Below are 18,711 nucleotides of genomic sequence, written 5' to 3'. Positions count from 1 at the left end.
ACTTCAAATTGAGATTTTGCCTGTATTTCTTGAGTTCTTTATATTTCAAATGAAGAGGAAGTGGATTAACAAATATTATTGGTAAGTCACTGATTTTTCATCATAATAAAAAGCACAGATGTAGAGTTTGAAGGGACATTTAGTAACCATCTAATCCAACCTCATTTTACAAATAAGGAAACTGAGGCCCAGAGAGATCCAGCGACTTGCCCAAAGTTAGTCAGATAGATGACAGTAGTGGCAGGTCTTTGATTGTAGAGCCAGTGCGCTTTCCTCGGTATTATGCTACTTTCTCACCCTTATAGAAGGCTCCAAACCTCAGCAGTGCTAGGTGAAAAAACTGCCTCCTAGAACTTTACACAGGTCATGAGAGGACAGGTTTATTTTCATAAAGCTAGTTTGTAGAACCCCTTGGTTGGTGGTCAGAGGAAATCAGAGGGAAGTGAGAGCAGAATTAATACAAGCAAGAAGCTGAACAACTAACTTCCTCTGGTGTTACTTGAAAACCTAGCTTTCGGATTACTGAAGCCACAATTGGTTCTGGATTTACCTGTAGGACCTTTACCTTTGTATTTCTGGCCTAGGTAGCCTTATGCCACCAAAATGGACCAGTCAGTCCTTTTCCTTACTCTTCATGCCCTCTACCATTGAAATGGCTGAGTCATTGTTAATTTTTCTTTAACAAAAACTTTTTATTTTGTTGGTTTCAGTCACCGATTGACCTTTTTGTCACTTCCTTTTCCCCTTGTGTCTCTGTGCTTCGCTGGACATGGCCCATAGGGGAGTTCTCAGGTGTGTATCTCTCCTATTCAGTGTCCTTGTTTATTTTGGGTTCCTTTTTCCCACTTGTTGAATTCAGATGGAATGATATGGTATACACATGTGACACTCCCCTGCTGTTTCCAAATTACCGTTGACTTTGGGGCCTTTGTCCCACCTTGCTTTCTGCTCACCTATAGTTTAGTAAGCTTCCTTAGTTTGCTCTCCCAGTTCCATTGGTGCTATTCCTCAGATTTAACCAGATCTACTATGCTAATTATTCCTCTCCTATTAAGGGAGAAGTCCTCTCTGGGCCCCCCTCCTCCCCTTCAGACTAATAATCTGTTGAGGCAATGGAATAATAGGGGTATGCCTTACTTCAGATACATTAAACTTATTAAAATTTCCTAGAGTCCTCTCTCAGCTTAGATTAGGGAACTCCCTCCAAAGGCAAGGAAGGACCCTATGAATAAAAGAAGTCAGATTTTAGGGGGATCATAGGCCCTGCCTGTGGTTTCCTATGGCCTTACCTTTCCTAAAAAAGGAATCTTTCTTCCCAAATAAAACAGAAGGTGCTCTGATTGCCTGTTTTTTGTTTTGTTTTTTGCTATAGTCCAGATCATTCTTTTCTTTGTTTGGCAGGAAAATGCCATTTCCTTGCCTTCCTATAAAGAAAATCCTGGGATTCTAAACTCTGTAGCTAAAGAATACTAACTCAGCTAGATTCAACTTTTGCATGTACATCTCTCCCTGGTTCAGAATTGTTTCTCTGACTTTCTAAAAATGGCCTAAGTAATTTAGAAATTTTGACAAACCATACCCCATTAATTTTCTTTCTAACTCTCCCTCTGACTTTTCCCTGCCTCATATTTGGCTAATAGTCTTTGGTATAGTGAAGAAGGGGATAAATGCATTGAATTCTTCCTAAATCTCAAAAGTTGGCACCTTGACATTTTATGGATAAGTATCTAACACTCCTCCCACTCCATCCTGTTTTTCATCCTATCCTTCCCTTCACTTCCTCTATGATCCTTTTCCAAAATGAAATAACCCATGAGCATTGTGACTCACTGCTCAGTTTGCTATTTATGATGGATGTTTAATGGCTGCTTGTTTTTTTTCTTCCTTCCTTTCTTTCCCTTTCTTCCTCCCTGTTTCCCCAACTCCTTCCTATGGGATTGGGACGGCTCTCATAGTGCGGGATGATTTTTTTGGTAAGGCAAAGGCCATATTTAATTGTATGTTTTTTTCCCCAATTTCTGGCTTTTCCTCTTCACCTAACATCTTGTCATGCTCCATGGGGTTTTGTGGTTTGGGTTTTGCATGGAAATGGTGTTAGTAGTGGTGATGGTGGGGCCTTTGGGGAGACAGTCTGCAGTTTGGGCTCCACGTCTTTGGTGTGGGGTTCTTTCCCCATGTACGTGTCTGCTCTGCTGCTTGGAGTGTCCCATTTTCCTCCTGGGTAGGCCTGGAGTGGGCTATTCAGAGAAGCCTCTTCTCCAGACTGTCCTTCCCCTTTGCCTTATTTTCATATGGCTGAGGCACTCTCTGTAGGCTCCCTATCCCTGACTCTCCTTCATATCTCCTGAGGACTCTGTACTGTACTATTCTTTCATCTTTGCCTGAGGCAGGACGGGGCAGGGCATTTCAAGTCTCCTGCTAAGAGGAGGCTTGCTCAAAAGATCTCTGATCCTTCACTAACTCAGGAAAATGCCCTGTTCTTGTAAACACTCACTAAATACTATTGGAATATATCATGGCCTTAGGCCAGTTCTTTGTTTTGCAAAGACGGAGGCTATGCCATTACCTCCATGGCAAAGGAGGTCAGAATGGCAAAGGAGGTCAGAACAGAGATACCAGGGGCTCTTAAGTATAAAGCATTTTTTTAATTCATGTTTTTTCTTTTTTGGATGGGGTTGGAGAAGTGGAGGGAAGTGACTAAAAGGACTGAGGCTGAAACAAGGTTTTAATTTTTTCCTATACAATCTGGATTTGTTTATGCCACTGTGCTTTTCCTAGAGAATTGGTTTTGGTACGTTTCTTTTGTGCTGTCATCAAATACCTCCAGGATTAGGAGCCCACAGACTTGTTTTAGTCTCTTGTCCTGAAAAGGTCAGGAGTCTTTCATACCACCTCGTGGAGAAGACCATAAGCAGCCCTACCTCTAGTTCCCCTCCTTTTTCTGGGGACCATGCAGAGGGAGAGATCTCACCCTCCTCCCTTCCTGCCATCCCCATCTACTTTTATTAGACTCTGTCTAAAAGGCTGTGGTCCCTGCGCTGTTGCAGGATTGTGTCTTCCCCCTTTCCTCTGGTTTGGGGGTGAAAACACACTCTGCAGTGTCAGGGCAATCCATTTAAATTCAGTGGCACTTTTTTGTAATTTTTCCCCCCTATAGCTTGGGCTGCTTCTAGCCAGTCTGGAGAGCTGCATTTGCCATCCCGTGTCCATCCCATCACCTGGGGAAGGGTTCTCTGTTAAGTGCTGTGTTGTCCTCTCTATCCTCTTGTCACCATAGTGCCAACTTCCATTCTTTTGGGGACTGGGGAATTTTTTGTGCTTATTAAAAATTTTAATTTTTTAAAAGCTTCCATGAGGGATGAAGCCTCTGAACTATGAGAGTGGGGCAGAGGCATAAGTTTAATTCAAGTTCAGTGCCTAATCCCATCCATCAGTCTCTTTTCTGATATAAAATAGTTTCTTTAAATCCAGACTGATGGATGCTGCCTTGCTTTTCCCAGGATCCCATCTCCAGAGGAATTTTTCCTACTTTCCAGTGCCATTTTGGCATCCTCCCCTTCAAAGTCTCCTTCCTCAGACCTCAGGATTTTATTGGATTCTCTCAATTCTCATTCCAAATATTGTTGCATCTTTCAAAGAGGCTCCAGCCTCTTGTCAGAAATTTGAATTTGTCTGATTAGAGGACCTGTTGGGGGACAGCTAAAGCTGATCATGGCCAAAAGAGATTACCTATTCCTCAGAGTTACTAGTGCATGTAGCCTTATTAGAGATTCAAGTTGTGAATCCCTAGGTAAATCTCTGAGAAGGGTGTCTAAAAAGTGGGTGGTTAGCTCTGTAGGGCCATGTATCTGGTCCCTAAAACAGTAAATTAGGGGAGGCTTCAGAAGAACATTCAGGAGGAGGGAATCCTAGTTCTATTTCTACTGAGGTTTGCTCCAAGTATCACCTTCACCAGTGGGTAATGACTTTGAATTTTTCTTTGAAGGGCATTCTAAATACAGCCAGGGAATTAACTTGCACTGGGAATGGGACTAACAAGTAAATACTCTTTTTCTACTGAGATAGTTATGGCTAGGAATGATTGAAACTTTCATACTTTTTGTTTCAGGAATGGGCAAAGAAGTAGGAAATTTATTGCTGGAGAATTCACAACTTCTGGAGACCAAGTAAGAGACCAGTATACCTTCTTAAATCTTATTTTGCTGTTCTAGATTATTTTAGTAATTATCTCACCATGACCTAGGATCCCTGTTTGAACATATCGCTCCAGTCCTGTCCCATTTTATAAGATGCTAACTGCTGTCACTTAGGAATGATCAATAGTTTGTGTATTCTTTTCCTGACTAGACAGTTGCTTACTTTAACCTTTGAGACTCAGCCACTCTTCCAGATCTCTGGGGCTCCTAGGTTCAGTGATATTCCTAGTTGTTGTCTTTGTTTAAAAAGTTTATGTACAAGCTTTTTAAATTGTTTCTTTAGCTTGGCCACTGACTCTAATCCATATACTTGATTTCTGAGGTATTAAGTTCCTCAGCTGCAAAACAAAGTGACCTCTCTGTAAAGTTTTATGTACTCTTGAAATAACCCCACCTAATTTTCTTATATTGTTGCTTTTTAAAAGAAATGCTTTGAATGTGGTGAAGAATGATCTGATTGCCAAGGTAGACCAGTTGTCTGGGGAACAGGAGGTGCTGAAGGGGGAATTGGAAGCCACAAAACAGGCCAAAGCCAAGATGGAGACCAGAGTCAAGGAGCTAGAAGAGGAACTCAAACGGTAAGGGATGACAAATGCAAATCGGTAGGAAGGAAATGTTTGAAGAGTCATCTAATCAAGACAAGTAGTACCAGGAACCTTTTTCTAGTTTGGCTTCTCTGATCATCCACTTTATTTTAATCTTATAAGTTTGTTTAAGGAGAAAATGGAGAGTTGCCACTTTGTCTTCCTTCTTTTCCTCGACTTCCCAATGCCTTTTACTGCTTTTCTTGTTCTTTCTCATACCTAATATCTCCACCATTTCATCATTCCCCACCTTGATCAAGACTTAGCATAGTGCTAAATAGAGTTGTCAATGAATTCTTGTTGACTTGACTTTACTAGTCTTCTTTCATGCCTCTTCCAATATACCTTGGTATTTTTTATTTCCATCTTGTGCCCCAGACCTTTCCAACTCTTATTTCCTCAGATAATAAGTTAGTTACCTTTGTCACTACTCATTGACCTGGATTCTTTCAGGTCTATTCTGCTAAGATCACTTTTTCCTTACCAAGTGTAAGGAACAACCTGTACTCCTAAAGTTAAATCCCTCCTGGAGATACTAGCATGGGCTGAATTATGGCTTGACTGAAGAATTCTTGATCAAGGCTCATAATTCCTAAATTCAGTTTTTTTTCCTTTAGTTGTAAACATTTTTAAAATACATTTTTCAGTTGTTCCTTCTGTTCCATTCCCCTCTTTTAGATAAGAGGGGATAAAAAAAGGGATCTCTGAGAACACCTTGTGTTGTTGAACTGTGGTGCCTTTTTCTCTTTGTCTGCTAGCATTTAAGGACCTTGTGTGGCATTTTTGAAGGATATACTGAGGCTTGTTTGTAACTTGCTCCCAGACATAAGGAGCGTCCCTTAGTGTCTTTTTCTAAATTGAGGTTCATTCCCATTCAGCTCTCCTGGAAGTGTCCCACAGAAGAGGTCCAATGAATAATGAGAAATGAAATTTTGTGGACCCCTTTTATCTGTCAGGCCTTCAAAATCAGTGTTCCAAACTTATGTCCAACCTGTATTTGACTTTTCTCTCTGCAGAGTGAAGTCTGAAGCCATCATTGCACGACGTGAACCCAAAGAAGAGGTGGAGGATGTAAGCAGCTATCTCTGTACAGAATTGGTATATTTCATTATTAAAATGCCTGGGGAATGGGTGGTAATGGATATGTTTGTTTTCTCCATACATTCATCTTTCCATTAGTTCTCTGAACATCTTCCCACCTGCTTCCTCCTGTAATGCCCATATCAAGCTCTCAGTCTATGGTGTCGTTTGCTGAATGCCACAATGATTTTCCAACTAGAGCCAAAAACTAGTTTTTAAAACATGTATCTCAGAATGTGACTTTCCTGAACCCCTCGCCTATCCCCCATCCCCCAAGCCTGACAAATCTAAGGAACAATAGATTTCCCCATATAGTTTCTATGTGAATTGTTAATCATGCTGACAAGTGTAGTTTTCAGTGTAATTTTATATAGCACTATTAAGTAAGCAAGGATGTTGATGTGGGCCACACTCAGTAACTGCATGACCTTTGAATCCACTTATATAAGTAAGTGTCCTTTGCCTAATAGTGTGTTTGCTGAAATAACAGCAGTGTTCTTCTTTACCCTTGAAGCCCCATCTTCCTTTCATTCCTAGCTAAGGAGTTTATTCTCATCATTAGAGCAATTTTATTCTGTGGATGTTGAAGTCTTCATATTTTCCCTGTGAAAATGGACTGATTCCATGAGGCAATTTTTAGGACCTCACATGAATAGTTTTGATAGTCAAGCAGATATATCAGTAGATGTTTATTTAGGCTTTTAGGGCTATGCCCTAAAAAGCAATAGCTTTTCCTCATTTTTCTAGACTGAGTTTTAATTGACCTCAACAAAGACCTTCCCTTTTTTAGAGTTTCCTCACTTTTTCTTCCAAAAGATGAAAATGGTGAACAGACTAAAATAGTAACTACCTAGGAGAAAGCTTAAGAGGTGTGTACATCCTAGGTGGACCTAGGGATAGGAAGGAAAGGAGACTAGCCTCTTTTCTTGTGTCCGGAATCACGTATTTTTGCTATAATCTAGTAGTTAAAAATGAGGAGCAGAAATGAAGGTTCACTAACACTCATTCCAGATACCGTTTCAACAGTTTTTTTTGGGCTAAGGGGAATCTTCTTGGCCCAGCACTTTTTGGCCCCTCCTGTTTATTGATCTTCATGTGTATGTTTCATTTCCTTTTTCCTAATTCTGTGAAAAGAAGGTATATGTGAGAAGGAGCAATACTAATTATATATTGGGTAAAGATTTCCTCCCAGAGAAATCAAACCAGTGGTTGCAAATCACCTGATGGGAGCAGCCATCCTAGGCAAGCAGAGACATCTTGGGTCCTCCTTCCCTCATTTGGTAGCAGAGTTACTGAGAAAACTCAGTGTAGCAACAAAATGAGGCATTGTTGAATGCCCACACATCACTTGAGTTGTGGGAATCATTTCTAGGATCCCTACTGACTGTATTGTCTGTTTTCCTTGACAATCACTATTTTTTTCCTTCCTAGCCAATCCCCTGGAATTTAAGGAGCCTAGATTAGATTGCAGGATATATAGTTCCATGTCCATATTAATGAGTAATATTATTTCTTTTTATTGCCTTGATTTTACCTAGACCCTACATGAACCCCTTTAAATTCTGGAACTTAAATCTATAACTTTTCCTAAGATGCTTTCTTATTTTCTAATGTCTATTTAGCTACTAATTTCCTGCTTGGAATTTTTTGGATCCCTGCTTTTGATAATGCGAGGCAGTGGTTTGGAGGAAAGGAAGGATACACTTTTTGTGTCATAGAATTTAAGTTGAGACCTCAGAGATCATAATGGAGCAAAAATGCCCTCTATGATATCTTCAATTAATGGTCATCCAGCCTCTGATAAAAAGGCTTCATTGATCTCCCTTCACCACTTCCCTAGAGGAAGATCCAAAGCTTGATGATGAATAGACTTGGCTCTTGTAATTCCCATAGCCTAAAGACAGAATTTCTATCCCTTTCCATTTCCTGGCATTCTCATTTTTAACACCCCACCCCACCCCTCCCACTCCCACCCCCCATAAGCAATTAGCTCATTGCTTTTGCTAAAGATCTATGAGAGATCTGCATTGGTTCCAAGCTGTTCTTTGGCAGATTAGAGTCTTGTCCTATGCATTACCCCAGGTACAACAAAAACTAACAATGTGTGTATATGAACTCTTAATTCTTTCTTTACTAACTTTAACTCCTTCCTTCTCTCACTGGCTGAACAGCAGTGCTCCTCCCCTCTGCAGGACAACATTCCCATTGCCCAACGCCGCCGTTTCACTCGTGTAGAGATGGCTCGTGTCCTTATGGAACGTAACCAGTATAAAGAGAGGCTAATGGAACTCCAGGAGGCTGTGAGGTGGACAGAGATGATCAGGTAAAGCTAATGAGCCTAAGACAAGTGCTAAGAAGGGGATATATTATCTAGAAATGCACAAAGAATATTGGATCTCCATCTAGCCTTCTATATCTTTTCTATCTTCCTCCCTTCTCCTCGTCCATGTTTCTTTAATAAGTGACAGAATTGGATCATAAAGTAAACTTGATTCTTGCCTTTTGCCTTTCCTCCCCTGGCATCCTATAAGTGGAGGTAGGTTAAATTAATTTGGGAGACTAAAAAGATCATGGCTGTGAACTACCTTTGTACTGAACCTAAGGTCAATAGGAATCTTAGAAAGAGTTGATTGTTATGTCTTCATGTCTTTCTTGAGCTGCACTTAGGCAGGATCTGCATGAGGAATCTTCCTTAGCTTGAGCCTTCTGGTAAAAGAGAAAGTTCTTTTCCTTGAGGCTAGTTGATCCATAAGTCCTCATCTTCTGGGACAAGACGTTTAGTGTAGCTCCTTTATTTGACTTAAGGCCTAAATCACTGTAGAAGTAGACTAAACAAAGGAAAAAACAGAATGAACCAGTGCTTGTCCCAGAGGCAGTTTAGGGAAGGTCTTGGTCTTTGTATCAAACAAGGCAAAACCTCACTTACATAGACAGAGGAAGATTCCAGATCTCACCTGGAAACCATAACCTGGAATTAGTCCTTGGTCCTTGCATGAAACAAATTTAGTGGCAAAACTTCATTTTTGTGGACAAAGGAAGATCATACCTGGAATTTTTTCCTTATGTGAGTGAGTTTGTTTCTTAATAATTTCAACTCTGTTATTCCCTTCTAGACAAAGAGGATTCCCTTCTAGATAGGAAAGGAGGCTTATATTTCCAGATTCTTAACTTTACTGGGTTCTCTCTTTTTTCTTTTTTTTTTTTTTTTAATTTAAAATTTTTTTCAGTTCTAAAACCTCTCCTTCCCTCCATCCCCCTGCACTAACCATTGAGAAAATAAGAAATACTTATTATACTAATACAAAGTCATGCAAAACATATTCCCACATTAACCACAGTGTGGAAAGAAATTTTTTTAAAACTTGCTTCAATTTGTACTTTAGAGTTCATCCGTTCTCTCTAGAGATCGTTAGAATTTTTCACCATGGATCCTTTGGAATTGTTGTATATTATTGTATTAATCAGGGTAGCTAAGTCTTTCATAGTTAACTATCATACAATATTGCTGTTACTATGTATATTGTTCTTTTGGTTCTGCTCATTCCACTTTGCATTAATTCATATAAATCGTCCCTGATTTCTCTTTGATGTCAAGAATGTTAAGCATTGATGTCCTACTTATGAGTCTACCTTTTTCTGGAGTTGCCTCAGGGGAAACAGCACAGTATAATGAGAAAAACTCTAGTCTGAAGTCAGGAGACCTACGGTGTAGTCTTTGATCTGCTATCAATCATCAATGAACATTAATGCCTTAATAAACAGTTTTCTGCAGCTGCTTATGGCTGTTGCAAAGTTTTCTTATCAGTATCTAGAACCATTATACTATTGATTGAGAAGCAGCCTGCATTACAGTTCTCAGAAGCTCTTCTAAAAGTCTGCATTGTCTTTTTCCCAAGGTTTCCCTAACTCTCAGTTATTACTAAATTAAACTTTGAAATATGAGCAAGGGGTAGAAAAAAAGGAAAAGAAATAGCTCCTACTTTCCAGAAGTTTATAGGCCTTCCTGAAGCATGTCTTTACCTCATCCTGTGTTGGCTTTTTGTAACCAAAGGTGAGGCTAGCCAAAGAAATAGAATTTTTATATATATATATATATATATATATATACATGTTGGTTGCCCAAGATGAATAGTTCTCTGGTTTCTTCTCTTTACAGGGCATCCCGAGAACACCCATCTGTCCAGGAGAAGAAGAAATCTACCATCTGGCAATTGTGAGTCCTTGGGGGCACAAAGCAGGGCAGTCTAAATAGAATGAGCCTTCATTTGGCAACCAGGAAACCCAGGTTCTAATCCTGTCTCTACTATTTTGAGGAAGTCACCTCCCTTCGGTGGACTTAACTTGCATTTGAAAAAGAGGGCTCAAATGCTTATTTTTTTAAGGTTCTTCTAGCTCTAAACTTCTATCACACTATGGAAAAGGGGCTACTGAATGAGAAATAGATAATATGATGGATTCTGATACTTTTTTCCCCATGCCTGTTTTCCTTCCCCGTTATCTCTTTTTATAGCTTCAGCCGCCTCTTCAGCTCTTCGTCTAGTCCACCTCCTGCAAAGAGGTCCTATCCATCAGTAAACATCCACTATAAGTCACCCACCACAGCTGGATTCAGCCAGCGCCGCAGCCATACTATGTGCCAGATCTCAGCTGGCAACCGCACCTTGGAATTTTTCCCTGATGAGTGAGTTTACTTCTTCACAATTTCATCTCCTTCATTCTCTTTTAGACAGCTAAGGAGTAGGAGTGTTCCCATAACCCCTTCTTTCTCTTTGATGCCAAATTGGTGGCACCAAAAGAATTGGTGTATTGCTTATTTGTCTATATCTTTAATGGGCTGCCTCAAGGGGAAGCAGCACAGTGTAACAACAAGAACACAACTAGTCTGATGTCAGAAGACCTGTGTTCTAGTCTTGGAGCTGCTGTCAATCATTCAGTCAACATTAAATACCTACTATATTGTTAGGTGCCATCTGATGCAAAGAACTCTGTGAAGAACTCTGCTCTTGGGGAAAACAAGTACATATCTAAGTGTATCTGAAATAAGTAACTGCTTTATCAGGATGATATTCACAACTAGGGCTCACCCACACACCCACAAGTGACAGGAGTGACAACAGGGTACCTGGGGATATGCACAAGGGATGTGAGATTAGGTGAAACACACTAGTTGTTAAAATGACAGTTGACAGTTATACTGGTCACTAGCCTAGCCAGGGAAATTCAGGTTTAGGAAGATATCTAACAGTGGGCTTTTTACTTGGGTAGAGGAAGACAACAGGAAGTAAGTAAAACAGTTTAATGTGATAAATTAAGGAAAGGAGATGAGGGAGAGAGGGACAAACTACACTTAACACCTTTGGGATAAACTCAGCGTTAGAGGTCTGGGAAATCCCTTCACTAACACTATGGCAGGCAGGTAGCCAGGACACAAGGGAAGAATGGGTTCTCACACAGATGTCCTTGATCTATTGCTCAGATGTATCAGCTGGTCCAGGATCACAGGTAAACCACCTTGTAAATCCACAGGGAAGACAGGGAGAAAGATGTGTCTCATTTGTCCTCAAACAAGACAGCTAATCTCAACCTGCTCTTCTTGCACTTGATAGATGGAAATGATGCTTTGCAAATGTTTCTCAAAGCACAGCGATAATCCAAAAATCCACAGGCTCTCTGGTCAGTGGAGGCTAAACTCCAACAAACCCCTAACTGCCATAGAGAGTCCTCTGTATCCAGTCCCTTGCTGCACTCTAGATTGGAATTTTTAGCTCCTGCCAGCCTGCCTGGCTAAATCTGCTTTCCTACTCTCAAAACCTATTTCCCTATTACAGTGTATACAAAGTATATACAAAAGTACAAGGTAATTGATTAAGAGAAGGTATTAGCAGCTAGGGCAGGATAGATTTGTTGTTTTGTTGATTGTCTAGGCTTAAAAAAGTGATGGAGAAAATGTTAATAATGAAGGTTATACCCAAAAATATATCACATACACATTTCCTTCTCAGATCCAATTGTTAAACATTTACCAGCACACCCCCTTAGAGAGCTCAAACCTTAGGAGACACAGTTTCAAATTTAATAATCCTAACAACTGAGTGAAAATACAACATGACCTGTATAAGGTTAGAGCTCTATGGAACTCATTCAGTGATTTATTCATTTTATTTGACAAGCACTTATTAAATGCTTCATTTGTGCCTTGGACAGCCCTTTATATATTGTGAAGAGCCAGGCATCAGAGGGCTAGTAGAAGAGGAGAACACTTGAATCTCATTACTTGGTCAAGAACCAGTTCCCTGCTCTGGGCTGTGGCATTTTGTCTCCTGGCTTTCAGGAAAAGGTTTCAAACCCATCTCTGACTTGAGGCTTCTGCAAACCTGGATAAATCTCATATTCCATTTTCTTCCTTTCAGGAAAAACAGCCCTTTCTGTTTATCTTTCCTTGGCAGGGCCACACTTAACACAAAACAGTTAGTACCAAAGCCATTCATTCTCCTACTCTCCACCTACAACTTACTCCCAGTTTAGTATTCTGAGTATTGTGTTTCTACACTGGTTACTGGTATCTGACCAATTTGTTCCTTTCCTTCAGACCTACTTCTCAGCCCTCAGCCTCCACTTGTTACCATAGATTGAGAAGTATAATTGTCTCTTCTCAGTGACTGCACATCCTCGGCTCGGAGGGAACAGAAACGTGAACAATACCGACAAGTTCGAGAACATGTACGCAATGATGATGGACGATTGCAGGCCTGTGGCTGGAGCCTTCCTGCCAAGTACAAGCAGGTAATCCTCAAATCTCATCCACACGCTACACAAACCTTTGCACAAGTATTAACCTATACTCACAACAGAGAGTTATACCTACCCACCCATAGATTGCTTGAAAAATAGGCAATCTTGACTTGGGGGGAAAAATGTCAGAGACAGAGCTCCCTTCAAGTCCACAAATACTTCCTTATTTTGACTGGTTTTAGCCTGAATAAATATGCAAAAGAAACAATCAACTACTAGTAAATCCATTCTCCTGTAGAGATAGGGAAAATCAAGAAAGCCTGTATTGTATGTAAAAGGGCACCAAAATTATTCATAGTTAACTCTGGTTGTGTTATAATAGTGGTCCATCCTTCTTTTTCTTTCCACTATCTGAACTTTCAACCTTGGGTAACTCCACTTCCCATCTTCTGTTGGAAGCCTAATGCTACACATGTATATGATAATCTTATCCTAGACTTTCTCTGAGAAATGGTTATGATCCTTGTTACTCGTATTTAATTTATAGGTCGATTATCTCAAATGGTTAGATTCTTAGTCTCCCAGGAAATAGAGCTAAAGAGAAGGAAATTGCTTGAAGCTGAAAGCCAAAAGAGTAGAGGAAATGCTAAGTTTAAAGAGACTAACGAAAGGAAGACAGTGAGAAAGATCACTGTCAGGCTCGAGTCCTACAACTAGCCAGATCCATTTGTATCCCCAAAATGGAGTTCCTTTCACCATCTTACTTGCATAGATATTTCTGAATATCTTAAAGAGGGCAGATGCATTTTCCTAAAATTTGTGTTAACCCAACCCTAGGATGAGGGGTTCCACAGGGTTTTCCCTACTGCCACACCTTCTTGATTTCCTCCCTCTTTTTTTTTTTAACAGCTAAGTCCCAATGGAGGCCAAGAAGATACCAGAATGAAGAATGTTCCTGTGCCTGTATACTGCCGCCCACTAGTAGAAAAAGACCCTACTATGAAAGTAAGTTTCCCAAATCACTCAGTTTTAAGTGAAAACATTTTCAGAAGGGCCAAATAAACTGGAAGCATCTGGCAAAGGACACTGAAGCTGGTGAATGACTTTGAATTCAAGAAGTGGGGATAGTTTGGAGCTTGGAGAAAAGAAGATTCAAAAGTGGGACATAATCCTTTTCAAGTATCTAAAGGATTTTCCTATGGAAGAGGGATTAGATTGTTATGGAAGCCCCCAGAGGACAGTCCAAGGAGCAATGTATGGAAGGGGCAGAGGCAAATTGAGGCTTGACATCAGGAAAAACATTGTAATGATTAGAGCTTCCCACAGGCAAAGAGGGACACCTTGGGAGCTAATGTGTTTCAGGTCTTCAAAAAAGGACTGGAATCCACCAAGTTTATATAAATACTCTCCATTTTGAGTGGCTAACCCTTAGCATCCTCACCTTTTCTATCTACTTTCCCTCTAGCTATGGTGTGCAGCGGGGGTCAACTTGAGTGGTTGGAAGCCAAATGAAGAAGACTCTGGGAATGGAACCAAGCCAACTTTGGGTCGTGACCCCCTCACCTGTGACCGTGAAGTAGAAGGAGAGAACAAGAGTAACCATACATCTCCAGAAAAGAAAAAGGTCAGGGCAACAGAAATTTCTTCCCACTTTTGTATGTATATGAGCTAGAATTAGAACACATGCCTCTCATTAACTACCTACAATGCAGTCAGTTGACCTCTGATTTCCTAGCTAGTTGCCAGAGAACTAAAAGTATGCTTTGGGAGGATTTCTAATTCTTGATCTGGGGACTCATTGTCCACCTCTAGGTTCTTTCCTTGTTCTTGGGAGAAGTCAAATATGGGAAGGGGTGGGGGCAGGTGGCAATATGAGGCCTCAGCCAGAATGGGCAGATACTTGGTTCATATAGATGACATGGTGGCAGGTGGTTTCCCAGAGGCTTCTGCAGCTTCTTCTGTTGCTGAGCAGCAAGATGAAGGCACCTTAGCTCCTTTTTCCTAAGGCATTAGACCTTCAGTGAAGCTCCCAAGGAGTTCTGGGCAATTTTCCTCCAGTCATCCTTGTCTAGGCTTTGTCTAATAATTTCATCTTTCTAGTGCTGCTCCAGTTTTGCCTGGAATGGCATCTGGAGCTCTGAGCAACTCATTTACATGTTCTGCAGGGGAAGGAGCTACATGAGATGGATGCCACCTCAAGTAGAGTCTGGATTCTCACCAGTACCCTGACCACAAGTAAAGTGGTAATCATTGATGCCAACCAACCAGGCACAGTGGTGGACCAGTTTACTGTTTGCAATGCCCATGTTCTCTGCATTTCCAGTATTCCTGGTAGGTACAAAAGTTCCCCTGGTTAAAGCCTCAGGTGGGGAATCAGTCCCTCCTGTTTCCCCTAGCAGATTCAACTCCCCCTCTCACCCGATGACCTATAACTCAAAGCTCAGCCAATCCTCACTTTCCCTCTTTCACTCAGTTGGTTTATCACCTTTATCACTTGTTATTGAGGACAAGAAGCCAGAGTCTTACAACCTTTTGCTAAAAGCCAAAAGCAGAGTCAACCTTTTGTAGTAGAAGCTGCAGGGATCCTATCACTTCTCCCTTCTATTGAGAAACTTAGTAAGTCTCATAACTTCCTTGTGAGCTGAATGGGAGCAGTTTTAGTAGTAGCACCTTAAGTGTCTGGGGGGAAGCAAGATGGCTCAAATTGGTAAGGGGCCAATCTTCACCTTGTCTTATGATTCTAAGGATTTGTCTGATCGTTAACACAGGAAGCTGGATTCCCAGGCTGCCTGGGTAAGGCATTAGGGTGGATTTTGGGGGGTAGGGGCAGAGGATGACTTATTTAAGAGCATAGAGTGTGATGGGATATGAGATTTGCCTGCAGAATCTTACAAGTGACTAAGTTGCTATTGGTAATCTTCCCCCTTTAGCAGCCAGTGACACTGACTATCCCCCTGGTGAGATCTTCCTGGAGGGTGATATGAACCCTGAGGATTCAGGGGCTGATGGGGTCCTAGCTGGGATCACATTGGTGGGTTGTGCCACCCGATGTAATGTGCCACGAAGCAACTGTTCCTCTCGTGGAGATACTCCTGTGCTGGACAAAGGGCAGGGTAAGTCACAGAGTCTGGATTTTACTGTGCATGAACTCTTGACTTTTCATTATGGAGCTTTTGGGTGCTGGGGTGAGGGCCAGCCAAAGCAACAATTTCCTCTAGGCTTCACAGAACAGAACTATGATGTGTGTGTCATGGGTTCCTCCCTCCTCCCCTGAAGTACCCTGTCCTTCATTCCTTTTTCTCAGAAAGTATCCCACCCTGGGGGCAGCTAGGTAGCTCAGTAGATTGAAAGTCAGGCCTAAAGACGGGAGGTCCTAGGTTCAAATCCAGCCTCAGACACTTCCCAGCTGTGTGACTCTAGGCAAGTCACTTGACCCCCATTGCCCACCCTTGCCACTCTTCCACCTATGGGCCAATGCACAGAAGTTAAGGGTTAAAAAAAAAAAAAAAAGAAAGAAAGAAAGAAAGAAAGTATCCCACCCTGAATGTCTATTGCTCTATCTTCTCTGCCATCTGGTACTTCTGATTCTTTTCTCTAGGTGAGGTAGCCACCGTCAGCAATGGGAAGATCAATCAGTCTCAGTCCACAGAGGAGGCAACAGAAGCCACAGAGGTGCCAGAACCAGGACCAAGTGAAGTTGAAATGACCTCAGTTAGGCCCGGACCCCTCACTGAGCATGTCTTCACTGATCCAGCCCCAACACCAACTGTCAGCAGCCAGCCAAGCAGGTGGGGATCCTACAGACTTGCCAAGGTTCCCTTCTGTGCTGAGAGATTAAAAGGTTGAGCCCAGAGGAACAATAAAATAAGGAGAGGCTGGCCAGGGAGGTGTGTGCCATGGGCTCTGTGCTGAGGGAAGAGCAGAAACTAAAGAACTAGTCTTCTCTCCTAGGGACTGGCACAAGAAACAGGGTTTTGGCCATACTAGGTACCAGGGACTTAGAGTGGGGGAGCTCTGTATTGGAGCATCACTCTCATAGTGAAGCTCTACCTGATGGACTAACTGAGCTCAGTTTCAAGGGCCTGGCCTCCTTTCTTGGAGGAACCCAGATGTTTTTCTCAAAACTACAAGGCCTGTCTATAGACCTGCATTATCTTTTCAGTGAGAATGGGCCAAAGGCGGACTCCAGCACCACACAGCAAGAACAGGAAGCAGCTGGGGAGCCCAGTGTAGCAGGCACCAGTGCTGCTCCCACCATGTGGCTGGGAGCACAGAATGGTTGGTATGTCCTGTGGTTGGGGTGCAGGGTGGAATTCTGTCAGTGCTGTATCTGGAGAAAAAGCTGCCATGGAGGTAGATTGGAACTAGGGGCATCTGAGGTGCTTGGAGGCTGAAGTCATTCACTCTCTTACCCACCTTCTTCCCCTCATAGGCTTTATGTACACTCAGCAGTAGCTAACTGGAAGAAATGTCTACATTCCATCAAGCTGAAGGACTCCGTTCTGAGCCTGGTGTAAGTACATTCTAGGGAAACAGAAACAAGTCACTGGGGGTGGAGAGTTACTCCCACCTAGCCCAGGTGACCAGAGTGACCATTCACTCTGGCCTGAGCCAGACAATGCCCTGGAAGGCAGGGAGAAGCAGGGCTTTGCTCTACACCCTGTCTGTCAGGTCAGAATTGGTACCACCATCCCTGAGATTGGTTGGGTCCTGACTCTTGATTAACTAAGACTTCTTTTTCAGGCATGTAAAAGGCCGGGTGCTGGTGGCATTAGCAGATGGGACGTTGGCCATTTTCCACCGTGGGGAAGGTGAGACCAGGGATGGGACAGAATTATTGGGTCCTGGACTTATTGGGGACAAAGGTTCCCTGACCTTCTTGCCTTTCTGGTAGGTAATAAGGAAGGCCCTGGGAAAATCACAAGATGGCCACCCTGGAATCCCTTCCCCACCGTTAGGCAGGGCCCACCCTAAGCTTTGGGGTTTGGTAGAAACCTTGTTCTGTACATGATGAGCTGGTCTGGCCTGGGGAGCAACTGCGAGGTGTTCTGGCCTCATTCGTCATCATCATCTCTGAGCCCTGGGATTTCTTTCTAGATGGCCAGTGGGACCTCAGCAACTACCATCTAATGGACCTGGGTCACCCACACCACTCAATCCGCTGCATGGCCGTCGTCTATGATCGGGTCTGGTGTGGCTATAAGAACAAAGTCCATGTCATTCAGCCCAAAACCATGCAGATAGAGGTGAGCAGCCAGCGCTGGGGTTGGCAGGGGCTCCCAGGCTGGAGGAACCATGGTGCTAAATAAAACTTTAAGGGAGTCAAAATGGTGAATTCATGAGAACTTCTTATTCTCCTTGATTCATGCTTCTGAAAGTTAGTCTTGACTACAGCAATGGTGGATTGTGTTAAGATTAAAAATTATAAAGACTGATATAATAATAGAAATTAGTAGTTTAAGGCCATGCTGATAGGGATAAAATCATTAGACCACGTGCCTGTAAGAATTCAAACTGCCACCTCAGCCATTTCACCTTTCATATCTTCCCGCGACTGGTAGCTAAGAGGGCCACTTCCTCCTCACCCAGGAGACTTATCCCCTCTCTTCCATTATCATACTTCCTGTTTGCCATGAGGAATCATGGGAATGTAGTTTCAAAGTCCCCACGTGTCCATAGGAAATATATAACATACTTTTAAATGGCATCTTCCCAATTCCAAATATACAATTCCCTGAATTTAAAACAATTGTTCAAAACAGGCCTACTTGCCAAGAGTAGGGAAAAAGAGTGTCTCCCCTCGTTCTAAGCTACCCTAAGATGTGATGAGACATGGTAGCTTCAGCACCAAGTCTTAGGAGGCTGACCTGTTTTCTTGCTCATGGACCACATTTGTACTACAGAAGTCATTTGATGCCCATCCACGGCGGGAGAGTCAGGTGCGGCAGCTGGCATGGATTGGTGATGGTGTGTGGGTCTCCATCCGTCTGGATTCTACGTTGCGGCTCTACCATGCCCATACCCATCAACACTTACAGGATGTTGACATTGAACCTTATGTCAGCAAGATGCTAGGTGAGAAGCTGGGGCTGTGCTGGACAGAGTGAGGTGCTGCCAGA

At 42.3% G+C, this 18,711-nt stretch overlaps 1 protein-coding gene across 4 annotated transcripts in view; it reads left to right on the top strand.

Annotated features, from left to right (window-relative positions):
* The window catches only part of MAPK8IP3 (mitogen-activated protein kinase 8 interacting protein 3), an 82,180-nt gene that overhangs the window by 60,008 nt on the left and 3,461 nt on the right, over positions 1–18,711 (top strand). For 2 of the 4 annotated variants that reach the window (XM_044657388.1, XM_044657371.1), the window contains exons 9-27: positions 781–792; positions 1,956–1,973; positions 4,109–4,166; positions 4,622–4,774; positions 5,797–5,878; positions 8,053–8,183; positions 10,017–10,073; positions 10,371–10,541; positions 12,517–12,643; positions 13,502–13,597; positions 14,058–14,216; positions 14,758–14,923; positions 15,523–15,705; positions 16,191–16,380; positions 16,755–16,874; positions 17,025–17,105; positions 17,336–17,403; positions 17,690–17,838; positions 18,496–18,667. In XM_044657388.1, coding sequence (XP_044513323.1) covers positions 781–792; positions 1,956–1,973; positions 4,109–4,166; positions 4,622–4,774; positions 5,797–5,878; positions 8,053–8,183; positions 10,017–10,073; positions 10,371–10,541; positions 12,517–12,643; positions 13,502–13,597; positions 14,058–14,216; positions 14,758–14,923; positions 15,523–15,705; positions 16,191–16,380; positions 16,755–16,874; positions 17,025–17,105; positions 17,336–17,403; positions 17,690–17,838; positions 18,496–18,667 — 2,193 coding nt within the window. Of the gene's footprint in view, positions 1–780; positions 793–1,955; positions 1,974–4,108; positions 4,167–4,621; positions 4,775–5,796; positions 5,879–8,031; positions 8,184–10,016; positions 10,074–10,370; positions 10,542–12,516; positions 12,644–13,501; positions 13,598–14,057; positions 14,217–14,757; positions 14,924–15,522; positions 15,706–16,190; positions 16,381–16,754; positions 16,875–17,024; positions 17,106–17,335; positions 17,404–17,689; positions 17,839–18,495; positions 18,668–18,711 lie in introns of all 4 variants that reach the window. The other 2 variants (XM_044657379.1, XM_044657395.1) reach the window with 2 other exon arrangements.

Source organism: Gracilinanus agilis, chromosome 1, assembly GCF_016433145.1.
Source record: "Gracilinanus agilis isolate LMUSP501 chromosome 1, AgileGrace, whole genome shotgun sequence".
Classification (NCBI taxonomy): Eukaryota; Metazoa; Chordata; class Mammalia; order Didelphimorphia; family Didelphidae; genus Gracilinanus; species Gracilinanus agilis.
This window is presented reverse-complemented; position numbering and strand designations above follow the sequence as displayed.